This window comes from Meleagris gallopavo, chromosome 22 (assembly GCF_000146605.3).
Source record: "Meleagris gallopavo isolate NT-WF06-2002-E0010 breed Aviagen turkey brand Nicholas breeding stock chromosome 22, Turkey_5.1, whole genome shotgun sequence".
Classification (NCBI taxonomy): domain Eukaryota; kingdom Metazoa; phylum Chordata; class Aves; order Galliformes; family Phasianidae; genus Meleagris; species Meleagris gallopavo.
Genome location: NC_015032.2, coordinates 5,702,496 through 5,719,549, shown reverse-complemented (window position 1 = coordinate 5,719,549; position 17,054 = coordinate 5,702,496). Strand labels below are relative to the sequence as shown.

At 46.6% G+C, this 17,054-nt stretch overlaps 1 protein-coding gene across 8 annotated transcripts in view; it reads right to left on the bottom strand.

The window, feature by feature from the left end:
• ZBTB46 (zinc finger and BTB domain containing 46) overlaps positions 1–13,951 on the bottom strand; it is a 35,570-nt gene extending 21,619 nt beyond the window's left edge. For 2 of the 8 annotated variants that reach the window (XM_010722375.3, XM_003212060.4), the window contains exons 1-3: positions 12,054–12,172; positions 10,566–10,700; positions 3,119–4,088 (exon numbers count right to left, since the gene is read on the bottom strand). In XM_010722375.3, the coding sequence (XP_010720677.1) occupies positions 3,119–4,088; positions 10,566–10,619 (1,024 nt within the window). In that variant the 5' untranslated portion in view covers positions 10,620–10,700; positions 12,054–12,172. Of the gene's footprint in view, positions 1–3,118; positions 4,089–5,376; positions 5,631–8,232; positions 8,486–10,565; positions 10,701–12,053; positions 12,173–13,186 lie in introns of those variants that run through there. The other 6 variants (XM_010722372.3, XM_010722370.3, XM_031556524.1 and 3 more) reach the window with 6 other exon arrangements.
• Positions 13,952–17,054: the final 3,103 nt, after the last annotated feature.

Sequence of the window (17,054 nt, the reverse complement as noted above, 5' to 3'; positions counted from 1 at the left end):
AAGCAACACCACTGGCACTGTCCAAAGGTGCTCAGTGCACAGATGTTTACAGCGCACGTGCACACAGCCAGGACACCAAGTATAATGTGAATACAGCCAGAGGAGAAAAGCTTTCCCATTCTGCAGACTCCCACCACTCCAGGTGAACACATCATCACATTCTGGGCAGGTGAGCAGACTGGTGTCCCATTGGAGCATCCCCTGATGTCCCACAGCAACAGAAGATCCCTGCTTTGTGCTGGGATCAGTGCACCACCCAAAAACGTGCCCAAGCTTCTCCTCCATGACAGAGGGCACCTGGGCAGAATCAAAGACTTGGATGGGAAACCTATATGGTCAGAAGGTCACCACTCTGGGTAACGTAAAGTTCTTCTTACAGAATAGAGCGTTTTCACTGCATTTAAACAAGGTAAAGGGGGAAGTTCCCAAGCTGCAGTGTCTTTAAAAATGACTGCTCTGTTTAGAGAATAATTAGTGTCATTTCACAGTCAACTGGCACAAAAAAAAAAGAAAAAAAGAAATCACTTACATCTTTAGGGTGCAAACACTCAGAAGATGTGTGGGAGTACTTCCTTAGAAATAAATTCCTGATTCACAGTGACTGTGCTTGAAGTAACACATTAATAAAACCATCAATGAATTCTTCCAGAGACACTCCACAAGTGGCAGTGCTTTCCATCATCCGGAAAGGCAAAAGCAGCTCTGCTAGTGAGAGCTTTGAGAACACCACCAGCTCCGCAGCCCGTCCCTCCAGGTGTGCCACCAGCACAAGAAGCCTCAGCACTGGGTGGCAGTGAGCTGGCAGCTGTCTCCAAAGCAAAGTTTCAGTGGCTGCAGTGAGCTTCCCTGCACGGTGTCACAAAGTGCTCCCTTATAGCTGCTGCCCCTCACTGAACTAAAAGTGTGATGCCACTGTCATTTGCAAGATCCACCTTCCAAAACGCTGCTCACGTCCTGCTGAAATGCGGTGCTGCTTGCAAGGAAGACTAAGGGGTTATCTGGCATATTGTCAGGAGGAAGATGCTAAACTGTAGTTTTAACATCAACTCTCCTGAATTAGCTTTGTGCTGCCAGAATGTCTGTGCCAGTCTTCCAGCACAACAGCATTTTCAAAGGGTACCCAGGCTATCCCGTATGCAGAGCTAGCAGATCTCACAAGCAGCATCTTAAAATAACCAAACAGATCCAGAAAGATAAAGGAGCTTCAAAAAACACAGTTTGAGGTAACTCTTCTTCTTAGCATACTCACAAAAGAGCATTCTGCACCCACTTCCTCAGCACAGGGGCACCCTTTTGTCTCTGCTCTGTGCAGCGTGGCTGTGAACGCTGTTAACTACAGGGTGCTGCAGTCTGCTTTACAGAGTAAAGCCTAACTCTACCAAATTCAAACACAACCTTAAGAGTGAAGCACACATCCCCAGTACTAGTGACACAGCACAGACAACTGATATTACCTGTTTTTACACCAAAAAAGTGCCATTTTTCTTCACATCTTGGAGCTCAGTGTGGAGCACCCCTTGGCTGCTTTGGAAAGATAAGAACCAACAAGCAACCTGGGTGGAACCCAGCAGCTCTGCAACAGCAGAGAGCAGACTGCAGGAGGGCTGCTTCCACCTGCTGGAGATGGGGAATACTTGTGCAGTGTTCAGCAGACCCAGGGACCCTCCTGCCTGGAGAGAGGCAGTGGGACAGCGGTGTTTGGGGCAGCAGGGACACTCTCTCGTTCTTTGCACACTTGTTCTCACCTTTCAGCAGCACACACGGAAGAATTCCATCTCTGTTCACTTCCCAGGCTGGTGAATACAGGGAAAATCAGGAGCTGAGGTTCAGCAGGGCCATTTCACAGAGCCCCACGCTGCTCTCAGAGCAGTGCCCAGGTGCTGCCAACACACACAGCCCCGTGCCGCCTCAGTCCTGGCACTCCGCTCACCTCACATTCAGTTTTTCCCTTTACTCAATCAGGACAAATGGAATATTGAAGCAATTCTCCCAGCCACCAGCACTCAGCTTGCCCTTTTCCATCTTCACAAACACCTCTCTTATTGGAAACTGCATTTAGGACAAGATTTGCAATAACCTCTTGGGCCGTGCCTGTTACCATGCTGGCTCAGCACTGCACTGAGTCAACACCAGGAGCTGTGTTCCTCTCATCTGCAAACAGCTGTAAAGAAAAGGGCACTACTGCTCAACTCCCTGACAATTAGGACTTTAATGATGCAGACATCATTCAGCTTCCAGTAACACAATCTCCTACTCTTGGCACTCTTTTCAAAAGCACAACTTGAAGAACATTCCACTTATAAGCAGTTTGCTAAGATCAGTGCTGCAGTTCTGTTTCTGCATGGTTTGCCTCAAATACCTGTCCCAAGCCCACGCACCTCACAGAAATACAAGTGTTTGAGTTGGTTTTAAGGGATGCAGTGAAAATGAAAAATATTTGAGTGCCAATCGCATTCCAGGCACTCCACACTGAGTCTCTGCTCCAAACAACCCTACAACACGTGCACTGCAAAGCCAGGATTCATCATAAATCACTGTTATCTTAAGTTATCTCACATTTTTCTTCTAAGTGAAGTTGTTTAGATTTTATCACCAGCTAATTAGAATAATTACATGCAAGCCTACTGCAGTAGATAACTGTAAAATGTAATACTTCTGAAGATACTTGCAGAGTTACCCATTCATTTAAATGCCAATGAAAGCCACATTCAAACTTCGGTATGCAAGCAACTTAAACATCCCTCTTCAGCCCATAAAGACTATTTAGACTTTCACTATGTTTATATTGCTTTTTTCACCTGAATTTGACAACAGAGGCGTATATATAATCTCACCCACCCCTCTCGGATTCTGGTATGCAATGAAGCATAGGCTAACCCCTATCACAAGCTGAATTCCTCAAGTCAGCCTAAGGAAGCTCAATGCCACACTCTCTCTGAAGTCCTTAGGGAAAAAACACCAAACCCAACATCACCAGCAGCCCTGGATCTATTAATTGCCCGTGGTCAGTGAAGCAAGCAGGACAGCCATCTTTACTTTAAAGAGAAAAGATTGTACCATAAAAAGATGCAATTGACTCAACTTTTCTCATGTCAGCCATGAAAGCAGAATGACTTACTTGGATCCCGACTGCTGTATGGCCATCCTGAGGCAGGTAAAAAAGATGGCATTGGAGAACTCGCTCTGCTGTCATCCTCTACTTGCTGTGTAATGTGACGCACAGTTTCCTTATTTTTCCTGTTCTTCCTGCGCCCCGTGGGCTGCCAGCCATCCCCCACTCCTTGTTCTGAGAAAGCGTTCTGTATTGCACTATCCTTGGCAGAATGCAGTTCATTCCCTCCATAATGAGAGGGAGAAACCTGTTCCTCTTTGATACGTAAAGACCCATAGCCCATGTCACTAGACCAAAGAGACTGGGATGAAACGTCTTCGTGGCTGTCAGTTTTTGGTTCCGGATCCTCCTTCCCATAACTGCTCCCTCCTTCGTGGCAGCTGGCGATAGCAGAATCTCCTGAAGAGTTTGCTGGACTCGTCCTCCGAGCCAGCCATGGCGATATGCTCCTGCCAGCCACCACTGCTGAGATCAGAGCGTCCGTGCTGCTGCTGGAGGGGGCTCCCAGCTCGTAGTCCACAAGGTCATCCGAGGCATCTGACTTGATGCTTATGTCCAGAGCTGCCTTGATGAAGTTGTGGCAGGCCTGCACGATATCCGTCATCTGCAGATAGCTGGCAGCAGACATCACCTCGATGACGTTCCTGCTGGTCAGCGCTAGGTGTGCAGAATACATGAAGTCAATGATTGCCTTAAAGCCTTGTGCAGTGACAATGTCTAAGTGGGTGACCGTGGCCTGGTCGGAGGTTTTCTGTACCTGGCAGTACAGCGTTTTGAAGTAGCGACTGCTCCCGAGCAGAACGTTTTTGTGAGCCTTGAAGATCTTCCCCTCCACGATGATGCAGACGTCGCAAAGGATGCCGTGCTGCCGCTGCTCGTTGAGCTCCCGAAGCAGGTGCCGGTAGTGGGAGGCAATCTCCATATCTTCCTTTCGGTTATTCATTTGGAAGTCTTTGTGTTTCCTCTTCCACAAGTCCTGCAAGGAGAAGGAAACGACTGTGTATCAACAGCCAAACGAGTTCAGATCAATCCCAAACTGTACCACGTTCAATAGCAGGTGCATCTTGATAAGCCCTGCGGAATACAAGAGCTGCCCAGAAAGGGTCCACGTTTATCACATGGAGCAGACTTCAAATAACTGTTGTTAAAAGGGACTAAATATGAAGCTCGGTCCTACATCACCTCAAAATATCCCAGAGAAACGTTTCTTTACGTTGTTACAGATTTGAAAGAAAACCTGTCTGGAGTTACTGGGGTAGAACAGCCACTGATTGTCACTGTTTGGGTTCAGTAAAAATTTGGTTTGGATACAAGTCCGGCACATGAAACCATGCTGAAATCACCCTGAAACAAAACTTCCTCATGGAAAAAAGGATTATGAGAGCACTAACAGCTGAAATCCCCCAAGAGCACAAGCTGACTGAAAGCAGCTACTGCCCTTGCTGAGGGGCTATAAACACTGCTCTCAAGTCAGAAAGGCAATAGGCAAAATCTGAGACTACAGATCACAACATTTCAAGTCCCCACCCAAACCAAACCAGCAATGGATCAGAGCTATGATATTGATTTCACCTGAAGCTCAACCACTTACAAGCACAACCTTTTCAACTTTGCAGTAAAACCTGCTGTTTCCCTGGCTTTGCATCCCCAAGATTTCCACACCAGCCTAAGATGTTGGGTGAAAAAATGCTATAAATCATAGCTGTTCTTCATAAGAGAGGTGCTCCAACCCTACAGTGGTGAGGGATAACTATTCCTTTCTTCCAAGAACTTGAATTTATCCCAGCGTAAGAAGCTCCAACTGTGAAGCTGATATTGAGGCCCACATCTCAACACACAACTGTAAAACGTGTGTGTGCTTGGAGTGTCACCATGGGCAGGCACATCCTGGATTTAGGATACTGCTGATTGCAGATAAAAACAAAATCCCTGTGAGAACACAACCCTGAGCTCTCCCAGTCCCAAAGGTAGGTGATTAAATATAAGTGCTGCCAACAAGGCTGAGTGAGTTTGCAGCAACTTTTCAACACACAAAGAGTTCAAATCCACATTCGGTCCCATCTGTTCAAACCAACCAGCAGCAGTGGGCAGACCCAGGGCAGCCACGATTGGGAAAGTTCACTGATGTGTGCAGGAGGGTTTCCAGCACGGGGGAACACAGATATCTAAGATCCATACCCCTGTTTATGCTATTAATATCACTTCCAGAAGCCAACAGTTGAGCCAACACCGTTGGCTGGGGAACGAGCCCACAGAACACAAACCTAGCATCTCCTTGCTAGAGTCCACCTGAGGATTCACAAGGTTGAATTATGCAGCTATTGCCTGCACAGACCTCCTCCGTTCTGTAGGAATGGGGCTGTCTCCTCAGCAGGGTCAGGAGTGCTGATTTGTGAGAGCAGCTGGTCTCTCACCATTGAAAACCATTGGCTTCCATCAAAAAGGCAGGCCCGTCCTCCTTGCTGCAACACGAACAGGCAGAACTGGGATTTATGCGCTTCAACTCTGTGCAGCTCTTCTGTAGAATTAAGCACAAAAGACATGAAGAAGCTTATCTTCATGTGAAGGTGGTCAACAGCAGTGTAGCTACACTACGCTATCCAAATGCTACTACATATAACATAGAGACCTCCCCGGGGACTTCAGCTCTGGTCACCTCCATCTAAATAAATAGACAACCAAGAGTCAGAATTGAGGAGCAAGAACATGAAGAACTGATCTGTAAAATGGCCTTTAAAGCCTGGAAAAGCCCTGTCAGACCCAGGCAGCATAGATGCTCTCTAACCCATGCACTGAAGGTGGCTGCCACTGCTTCACAGCCATCTTCAGCTTTGGGAGAAGCACCTATTAAGGCAGAGTGACAGTTCAGTTTTGTTTTCATTCCAGAAACCACTGCTGCATCTACTTTTAGGAGCCGAAGAGTCGGCTTAGCTCCCTCAGGAAATATGAATTGCCACGCAGGATCAAGTGAGTTGTCCATCATCAATCCTGCCTCCACCAGCTGCCATAGCCACGTGATGCAAGACATCTCACAACACAGCCATGCAATGATCCCAAGGCTCCCTATCTGGCACTTCCTTTTGCTCTTCTTTTAAAGGTAACAAAATCTAGGCTCCAAGATAGAATCTCCTTAGATCTGCTTGGAAGAAGAACTGTCTCCTGCAAGGTAACTTTCTCTTCCTCAATTTAATACAGATTCGCATCTGGAATATCTGTCCATATCTTCATTGTGCGTTTATGCAACAACAGCATTTCCTGGATCTCTTCTTTAATGTCCTGCAGCTAGAAATTACCCTGATTGCTTGAGATTTTCCTTCTTTACTACTTTAGATGTTCATCGAGCTCAGCTCAGCGCATGGCTGGGATCCCCTTGCTGTTGACAGCAGCCTATTTCAGATACACCTCATTCCCTGTTAAAGCTGCCTATGCCAGCAGCCTGGATTAGGCATTTGTCTCCTTCTACCTTTGCTTTAGAGCAGAGCAGTGTGAGCAGCAGACTGACTAATCCCCCGCTTCTGATGGATGAAGCACTTGCTAGCTTGTTTATGAAATAGCTTCCCTCTGACTTAATTTCCTATCAAGAGATTTTTTACTAACCACAGAACAAAAAATAATAAAAGATTCCTCCCTGGCTTCCCTCCCGCCTGCTGACAGCAGACACCCTGCAGCCACGCAGCCCTGTGTGCCCACATCCCCAAGGGCTGGGACAAGAGCGGGAGGTGCCTTCTGGACAGGGAAGCGAAGCCATCTGATGTTCTAAAATATAAAGAAGATAATAATACACGTTAAACAACGCGAAGATGCATTGCCCTGTGCAAATGATCACAATTTATCCTTGTTTTCAATCTTAAGGATAAAGAGAGGTGAACGGGGAAGACACCCATTGCAAAGAGTAGCAACCCTCCACTGGGAGGAGGTCCTGTGTCAGCATTTCTGAGTGTGCAAGGAAAGATGTTGAGTTTTATTGACAAGAGTACCTACATCTACCGTGGCAGCAATTGTTACTGGGGATGTCTGGTCCTCCCTGGCTAAAGGTCTGCCCCCTGCACACGTCGTCCCCCACCCAACGTTTGTCACAGCCTGGTACCTTTCAAATGAGAGGGCTTTAGGGGAGAAAATTAAATACGCCTCAAATTCAGAGGAATTAATTAGTTTTCTGTCTACACCATGTCAAACGAGAACACCCGTTTAATGTCAAGGAGCACCAGGGAATAAATCCAAGTTAAATTTAAGGCAATTTGCTAGTAGTTAAAAATTCAGGAAGCTTCAAAACCCCGCGCTCTTCTGTTCCAATTTCACATGCTGTTTTGTGGCCCCTTGGCTGGTGTCAGGCTTTTTTTCCCTTTTTTTTTGGTAAAAATGTTTATCTCCACTTACAAGATGCAGTGGAAGGGTTTCTTCAGAAAGGCAGTGCCCCTCCAAGTCCTGCTGGGAGTGTAGCACAGACACTGCTCAGATTGCTAGGGATGGACCCCGAAGATCAAGGCTACACTTTTTTTGCTTCATCTCAGGTCTCTTTAATGCAGCGAAGGATCTCAAAGCTGAACACCTACTGAAATTATTTTGGCTTGGGCCTCTGGTGACAGCACACGGCCCAACACAGCTTTCCAAGAAGCCAATGAACCGTAAGAGCTCATCTGTAGATTTTCCACTAAATAAATGGTAGGAGAGCAGGCTTTCTCCATAAGTCAATTTACAGAGAGTACCATAATTCTATTGCTTTCCTAGAAATAACTAGAAAAATCAGCCCTAAACAAACAGCACTTGCATGTAAGAGCAAAAAGAACCAGCGAGCAGATTTAATCATCACTTTCCTGCCAACTTCTGCCAAGATACAGGGCAGCTTTTTGTTTCTCATGTTGTCAAAGCTCTGGTCTTAAAGCAAGCATTAAGAATTTATACACATTTTAACCCCAACTAGAACGAACCTAGCTGTACAAATGCACCGTTTATGGAAAGTGTTTATTTTGCATTAGCAGTACAGTTGTTTGTACACGAAAATATCACCTGATGGCATAATAACAGTCTGAGTAAACAGAATATTCACTTAAAGTGAATTTCACCTCTGGCAAAAAGAAGAGCCAGTAATGCTTACACAGCCAACTTCTCTGCATACATACCTGGAATAAGTCCCCCGACCAAAATGTCTCAATTAAGGGGTTCAAACGAGTAGTGCCTTAAACTCAGCAAATTATTTCAATTTTGACCAAGAGCCACAGAGAAGAAACGCAGCACACAGATGAAAGCCTTCGCCATCCCATCCCTTGGGAAACAGTGGGGACAAAAATAAACTCCAAAGCGCTTTATTCCCTTCACTCCGACAGAAAACAGCAGGAAAAATGGACTACAGTTCCTCCTCAGCAATTGAGAGCCCTGTACAAGAGGAAAATATTTTTTGCTGTCTCACAAAACCAAGAACTTGAACCCCATGGCATTTCGCCTGGTGCCATTTTCTTAATGTAAGCTTCCACCCTTAGCACAGAGGGCTCTGGTTAGGGAGCACCAAGCAGCTCCTCCAGCAGCTCCGTGCTCCCTGGGGAAAACAGGCCAACTGGAATTTCACCAAAAATGTGCTGTTTCCTCCCCCATTTCTCTCCAGAGAAAAAGAAAAACAGATTAAGGAGGAACTGAAATTCACTTTGGTTTGCGATACAAAAGAAAGCCCACCACCAAAAAACAAAAACAAACACACCCCATGGCTGCTTCCCCACGTCCTCTCCATATCTCCACTCCCAAGACATTCCAACATTTTTTAAATTCCTCTCCAAAAGAGCTCTGTAAGGTGAGATTGGACTGACCTCCCCCTCGCACAAGGTTCTGCGTGCACAAGTTTTACTTTTACCCAATTAAAGACAACAGAAATACAGAGGATTCCTCCCATCTACGCACCCTATGCTGGAGGGAAAAAAAAAAAAAGAACAAAATCACAATGTAACCGTAACAACTGAAAAAAACAGTGCCCTGTACTTGGAATATCCTTCCAAATGAGAGGGAGAATGGAAGAATTGGTCATCAGTGGGTGGTAACTCCCTGCAAAGACACCACCTGAGTTTTTCAGAGGTGCAGCTCCCAGCTGAAGGGTTACCTCACAAGGGCCTTTGAAGAAGGGCACAGAGCTACTAGGATAGCTTTCATTTCCTTATACTGCGTTCTCCAAAACTGTATTTGTTTCGGTTTTATTCAAAGTAGGTACAAGTAACAGCTTATGAAAATGAACAGCTGCCACAAGAGAAATTCTTCTACTTTGATTCAAGAAACCAGCATGTTGTTAAATTGGTCGTATGTTTTTCACTGAACTTAAATAAAAACAAAAAAAACAAAACAAGACATCTCACTGCCACCACCAACCCCACAGCTGCATTGCCTATGTGCATTTTTACCATCAGATTTGAGCCCCTTCAATTCTCACTGACTGCTGTTAACATCCGCCTGACGGGGATTCACTAAAACAACTGTATTCAAGGCCAAGCTGGATGGGACTTTGAGCAACCTGGCCTAGAGGGAGGTGTCCCTGACTACTGCAGGGCATTGGAACTGGACTGTCTTAAAGGTTCCTTCCAACCCAAACCATTCAATGATTCTATGAGTGAAGCCAATGCCACCCATGGCAGCAGCTCCCCTTGGCATCTCTGCAGCAGGGAACGCCCAGGAGCCCACGAGCAGAGCTCCAACATTGCACTCCAGCACCTGCAGCACACAGCCAAGAGCTCACTCCCTGTTAGGTGTTGGTGCAGGTAAAGGGATTTCACCCCCATCTGTCTGGGTATAGAGTTTGTTAGGACATACAGTATGTTTAAGACCACGCCATCAGGCTGGAATTGCTTCTGCTGTGAAAACACACAGATCTAAATGCGATTAGGAACTAGAGGAAGGCCAGTTTCAGCAAGAGGAATAAGGATGTTCAGAAAGCTGCGTGCTTTCAGCTCTTCATTCTGCTGTTTCAGCTTGGCTTCTGCAACCTGAACAAGAACCAGACGCAAAACCTAATCCTAACCCTGGTAAGCAGAACACAAAACAACAGAGCTATCATTAAATATCTCACATCCCACTCCACAGCTTTCAGACAGTGGTGTGGCCGTGATCTGTCAGACCACTGATCTGAGGCTGCTGGGCCAGCTCCAGCCTGCAGAACTGTAGGTACAGAAACATAGCAGGACAACAGGACTTCTGAGGGTAGCTTAGAGAAATTCATTTATTAACCTTCATCAACTCCAACAGTGCATGAAGAACTTCACGAGAAAATGAAAGCTGGGGAAAAACTGTTGGCTTCCTCAGTCTGGAAGGAGAGCAATTAGAAAGCAGAATTCGAAAAAAAAACCCACGAGAGATGTTGGTTTCTCCGTAGTGTTCTTAAATTAACAATTAGTGAAAAGATTTTTAGTGGTCTTCTAAGAGAAACTTCAATTAAAAAAAAAAGCAAAACCAAGAAGAAAAAAAAACAATTACTGCTTACCAGTAACAAACTGGGTTCCAGCTCTGGTGCTTTTCCTGCAGCAGCTGAGGACATCAACAGTCTGAGGGCAGCACAGCAGTGCCCTGCTCTTGGTCTTCCAACAGCACTGGGGTGAACTCTTGTAGAATGACAGAGCTATAATAAAGGACAAAACCAGACATTATTAGCATTGAACAACAAGATCACTGAACAGCAGCAGTACAGGTTGAAGTCCTTCCCCCCCAACTCATGTGTAAAAGACTTACGTATGATCTAATGAACAGAAAGATGATGACTCAAATCATATCTACACATTAAAGGTAATTAAAGCCAGGTTACCTTCTTGCAGTAGTGTCAGCAAGTTACTTCTTATAAGTATGGGAAAAAATAATCTAATTTTGGATACTAAGACTTCAAACAGATCTATGGAACAACAGCGTTTCCTGTTTGGTAGCTTTTGAAAACATTCTCACTTTAATGACTTTTCAAAGAGACATCTGTGGCCCAAAGGGCACTAATTCACCTTATCTGACCTGTAAAATACTGGGGCTAAAAGTTGCCAGTAGAGCTCCTGACACAACCTGTGTTTGCAAAGGAATGCTCAGGATATTCCTCTTGGAACACGGGAGGAGCAGTTCCTGCGGCTGATGCCATTCCAGGTTATGAGACAAAACAATCCCCAGATTTTGAAAATTTGTCGCAAAGAAAACACCAGAAAATAGAAATGAAGAAAGCTTTTCCACTACGAGCTAATGTCATTATGAATGGTCAAATAATGAATCTAATAAGCAAATGAAGCAAAAAGGAAGAGCCAAGCATTTTTATGGCAACGAGCGTAACTGTGAAAATCTTGAAACAAATACACAAATATAACCCAATTTGAGCAAATACCACTGACTTTGTTCTCAATCTCTATTTCTGACTGCCAAGTCTTGCCTCTGCCTAATTCTGATTGCTTCTCCATTGCAGTTGTGTTGGCTAGCTCTTGACAGTCCTTTTATTTAGGCAGTTACAGAGGAGAAAAAAAAAAGAAAGAAGAGCAGGGAGGGAACAACCAACACTGACGTGTGGGAAACGACCCCGTTAGTGCATTATGAAATTAATCTGTACTTTCACTCAGACCTGGGATTGTCACAGCTCCCATTTCCTGCCTGTACCATGTAAGCCATAACAGTCTGGTAGAAACAGTAAAGCTGAGACGTCTCCTATTTTGTACTGCTCTTCCCTTCCCTTTGCCCTGCATTCTGCACCTGTTTGCCACGTCTCATGGAAGGGACAAAACCTGGTGATGGTGATTAATGGAGGCAGCCCACCATTAGGTAGGAGCAGAAGAGCAGCCATAGGTATTTCTCCAACCTATACACTGGGTACCATTTCTAAACCAGCTTTTGTTATCAATTTCAAGCCAAATTTTATTAAAAACCCAGAAGCATTACTAACAAGGCACCCTCTGGGTACTCTCTTTCCATTACCACGTGACAACAGTATCTTTGGATGCTCTGAACTTACCAGTATTTGAATGCTTTCTGTTAGCGAAGCAAAGCGCCGCGATGTTTCACAGCTGCATGGTGCATGGTTTGGTGGGGGAAGGAAGGTGGTAAGGAGCTCCACGAGGTTCTTCAGATGTCCTGTGTTTGGGAATGGAAAGGACGGGAAGGAAAAGTGAAAATCTACACTAACTTAAAGCAAAATACAACGTCACTTAATTACAAGCAACAGGTAAAACAACGCTTACAAGACCATTTCCCAGCTCAAATGTGAAACATCTGAAATATTTATACAACTACGTGCACGGAAATTAGCCCCTGCATTAAGTTGGAGTTTAACATCAGATTTTAACTGACAACTTCTGGCCACGCTTCCAGACCGAAGCGCTCTGAGGAACTCTCTGCAGAAAACAACACTTCCTCAAGCTGCTTGAAGATGCCCCATCAGTGTTGTATGTTCTAATTAGCACCATAAAGATTTAATTAGCGTTGATACAACACCTGTGACACACACCCTTCGCATGGGGTTAATATTAACCCAAGCTCACTGTTACAGCCATTCCCACCGCCACCCCAAAACCAAACTATTTGCCTGAGGTTACAGAGAAACCCTGCCTGCATTGTACAGAACGGAGACATCTGAATTCTATTCCTGCTCATCTCTGCTGAATCACAGCCTCCAAAAGGCGATGCCGTGCCTGAGCCACAGGGCAGCACACACAGCTACAGAGCGCACAGCTGCCTGTTCCTCTTTACGTACAGCCAAACGTTCTGAAGAAAACCCACAAAGCTGTAGAAAAAGACACAAGTGCCCACCAGAAAAGCAACGCAGGCAGAAAGAACATTCCAACTGTTAGCTAATGCAACAGGATGCACCTTTCTGAAAGGGCACCGTGTGCACACCTCTCTGCACAGCAGTGACACACGGAGGAAACACAGGGTAGAAATATCCACGTGCTTCCCTCATCCATCTCCCCTCAGCTTCCAGCTCTGCCTCTCCATCCCCAGCTGTGTGGGGCACAGCACAGAACAGCCAATGGCAAAGCAAGCATTGAGAAGGTTCAAGACCTGGTGACACCAGAGAGATAAGAATTCAGCTGTCTGTCTGTCTATCTGCTCCTCTGACAGCCCAACAGCTGGACCAACAGAGCTTACCTGTCCCAGTGCCACTGACTCCTGCAAGAGCTGAGCTCCTGCTCACAATGCAGTCACGAAAATAACCGAAGCAAAAGACGTCACGTTTGTGTCTCTGTTACCCAAAACCCAACATAAAAAGCACCGGAGAAAAAGAGGGTTAAGGCACGTCACGTTGGGAATTACCCTGCTGGGAGCTTCCCCCAAAATGCTCTCGTTGGGTTTTCGGCTTTTTTGTGAGGGGATCTTTGCTAAAACTCCCAAACCCAGAACGTACAAAGGGTGGAGGGAAAGGAGGAAGAATCGCGGGGTGATTTAAAAAGGGAAGTATGGGGGGGAGCTGGGGGAAAGGGCACCTGAAAGACAGAATAGAGACACAGGATTTGGGACCACACCAGCAGATAACAGATAACACACGCAATGCTCTGCGGCTCTTGTGTCTGTGGTTCCTGGTACAGCACTCAGTGCCTTGGGCAGACGTCCCTAAGAACTTTTTAGTGTCAATCTGATCTTTTTTTCCTCCCCATCCCGTAACAGTTGATCAAACCCAGAAGAGGAACAAAGGCAGGACAGACACACGGCAGTTGGAAGGAAGCTTGTGAGCTGCTCTTGTGCTGCCTGCACCTCCTCATCCTCATGCACTGTGGAGCAGGACTTTAGGAGCACTGCATCCTGATTACCTCTTTTATCAGAATTTAATTAGTTGGTGTCAGGTTTGGGTATTTTAAGCGCTAATGGCCAACGCAGACCATTGATTCCTCTGTTTCAGAGCACTGGTGAGAAAGGCATTTCCTCCAGAGGTATATTAATACAAAAGGTGTGAGTTTTGTTAATGTCTTCATCCTGAAATATTAACCACAAGTTGAGAAATACAAGAAGTAGCTTGGGTGGAACAGGGACTCTGAATACAAGAAGACGACAAAAATGATAGAAGGTAGCTATGGATTTAAGTGAACACAGGTATAAACATATTCCTTACTATGTAAAGCCCCGCTCACTTTTCTAAGTAGGGTTCTTAAGCAGCTAAGTTCTTGGCATGGGCTCCAACATTCTTGTTACTAAGTTTATTTAATCCACACATAAGCCAGTGGCTGTGTTTGTAGAATATTTCCGAGGTTCTGCGTCCTCCCTGCTTTACAGAAGACCCCGCCTCAGCTTTGCCATAAAGCAAAAGTTAGGCAACATCCAACGTGTGCAGGATGACCAATGCGAGGGCAGGCAGTCAGGCTGCAGAGCACGGCAGCAGGAGGGCTGGCTCTCACCTGCCAGCTACCTGCAAAGCTACACTGCTCCAATGCCTGCGTGTGTCCTCACCTCTCTGCAACCCAACACCGCCAAGTGGAACGCCTTTCCATCTCATCAGAATTGCTGTCCAGGACCATGACCTGCCTGCAGTGCACAGGAGGCACTCAGCACCAACGTTTCATCAGCAGCCAAAACACAACCTGATTGTTTCTTGAATATACTTGAAGGAAAGAAAGCTGAAGGAACTGCTCAGGGAATGGCCGCTCATTTGTGAGGAGGTGCAGTGAGGACCTCAGGCTGCACTGCATTAACAAAGAGCATCTTTAGCATATCTGTGATTTTTCATCAGTATACTACCCAATGTTTTAGGAGAGGAGAGCAAAGAAGGCATCCCTGCTCTACAAGCAGCTATGGGATGGGATGGGTCCCCAAGAGGAAGACAGCTGTGGGGGGAAAAAAAGAGGAAAACCCAACAGCAGTTCAGGGTAAGGGCTGCAAATGCAAAGGTGCCACTTGAAGAAAACCAAAGAGGGAGGAATAAAGGGATGTTCTGAAGGAATAAAGCGGAATTCTAACCCCAGGGTTCTCACTGTGCCATTGTCCTCACCTTCCTCCAGCTCCATCCCCCAGCATCCTTCACCTTCTGGACACTGTAAGTCCCAAATATCCCACACAAACAACACAGGTGAGCTGTGTGCTGACTCAGGTAGGAGTAAGCCAAGTGCAACAATACGATCAACACAGTATTAACCCCCTTATGCAAAGTGCCCAATGCTCTGCACAACGGTCACAACCTGCTGGCTGCTGGGAATCACAATGTGTGCATGGGATGACCACAACAGCTGCGGGTCGCTCCGCAGTGACAAACCAAGCCCTCTCTTCAACCCTTTGTTTGGCATTAAGTTAGAAACCCCCCTGTGAACAGGAGAAAAACAAACAAACAAACAACAAACAACCATGAATGCTTTTTACTAATTTAAGAGGAGTCCAGAGAGCATTACGGAGTGCTCTGGCAGGCACTAAGAGCAGCACAAAATGGGAAAAAGTGCTGGGAAAAGGCTGGGCTGATGTGCTGCGGTCCCGCTGGGTGGGTGTCAGCCTGCAGCCGTGCTGCAGGACAGGAAACTTCGCTCAGGAACTGCAGAAACAGATCTGCAAAGAAATGATCAGTGCGAGAGAAGAGCACAGGAAAAAGGATTTGGTTGAGGAGGCGAAGCAGCCGGACTGACAGCAGGTAACAGAGCATTCATTTCTCTGCAGAGCTGGGGGTGCTAAACTGGTTTTCCTCTGAGCACTCTGAGTTAGAAAAAATAAAAACCAACATTAAAAAAAAAAACAACACCCTCTCGCAAAGAACATCTCCTCTGTTGTACGGCTGTCCCAGAAAACAAAGACCACGGGGAAAAAGTGGCCCATTTTCCTCCTCCAAGAACCCCACGTACAGGTCATGTTTTCAAAGCCTGAATCCTGCGTGCTTTAGAACGCAGTAGCTTTTAAAATATACAAATAGCCACTCAGAATGATCAGAATATCCTCGCTGGGTTCGGTGGTGCTGTGCTACAACCAATTCCATAAGAGCGACCGTGTGAGCTCTGCCAGTCCCCAAAGCAGCACCAGAAAGTGACAGTCCCACACTGAAAGCACCGTGACTAACGATACACCCCACCCTTGGTCAGTTCATGTTTTTTTCCCCCACCCCAGCACGAAGAATTTCCCAACACAAAACTTGACAAACAGCGAGGGAACCCGGGCAGGATTGCCATGGGAAAGTCGCTATTTGTTTGCCATTAAAAGCTGCTGTAAGAGACATGGCAAGCCAGGCGTGGGTACAAGTGGGAGAGCTGTGCAAGTTCATCCATCGCTCTTCCTGGGCAACATCAGCTCTTCGTGGGGAAATAAAAGGAAAAGCACTCCCTCACCTCTTCCTCCCTCACCTTTTCGGGAGATGCACGCAATGCACGAACAGCAGAGCAGCTCCGAGCGCAACACCGCACTCATAATGAATACTTTATGGAGTTCAGAGCCGGGACCCGGACCCGGATCGGATCGAACTGACACCGAAACGCACACGCACAACTCGAGCGCAGGTGCTGCCCGCAAAGCACGCAGCTCCCAGCCGGCACCGCCGCAAACAATGCCGCCCGTCGCCCGGCGTGCCAAGTGCATCGCAGCCACCGCACAACCAAACAGCGTCGGGAATCCATCCCGAACTGTTCAAGTGCCCCTTTGTTCGTCCTCCCGTGGTCAGGTGAGACCCCAAAGATACAGCGTTGGGGCAGAAGGCTCCTCCCGGCCCTATAGCTGTCAGTGGGGGCACTGACACAAAGGGGCTGCGGCGGCCGGGGGGCACTTTGTGTGGGGTGGGGGCAGAGCAGAGGGCACCGCACTTGTTACAGCCCCACGGGGGCACCCGCAGCCCTCACGGGAGCGGGGATCGGCTTTGGGGTTTGTTTGCTTCTTCCCCTAAGGGTGTTGTTATTATTGCGTGTTGTCATTATCTCTAAAAGAGGGTCACTTCCCCCATGTCAGCCCGCAATTAAAATGGAGGCGCTGCGAGCCGGGCTTTAGGGGGAGACAATAACCCAAAACGGGGCTAGATGGAGGAAAAACAATAATAAATAAAATAAAAATGGAGGGGGAAAGG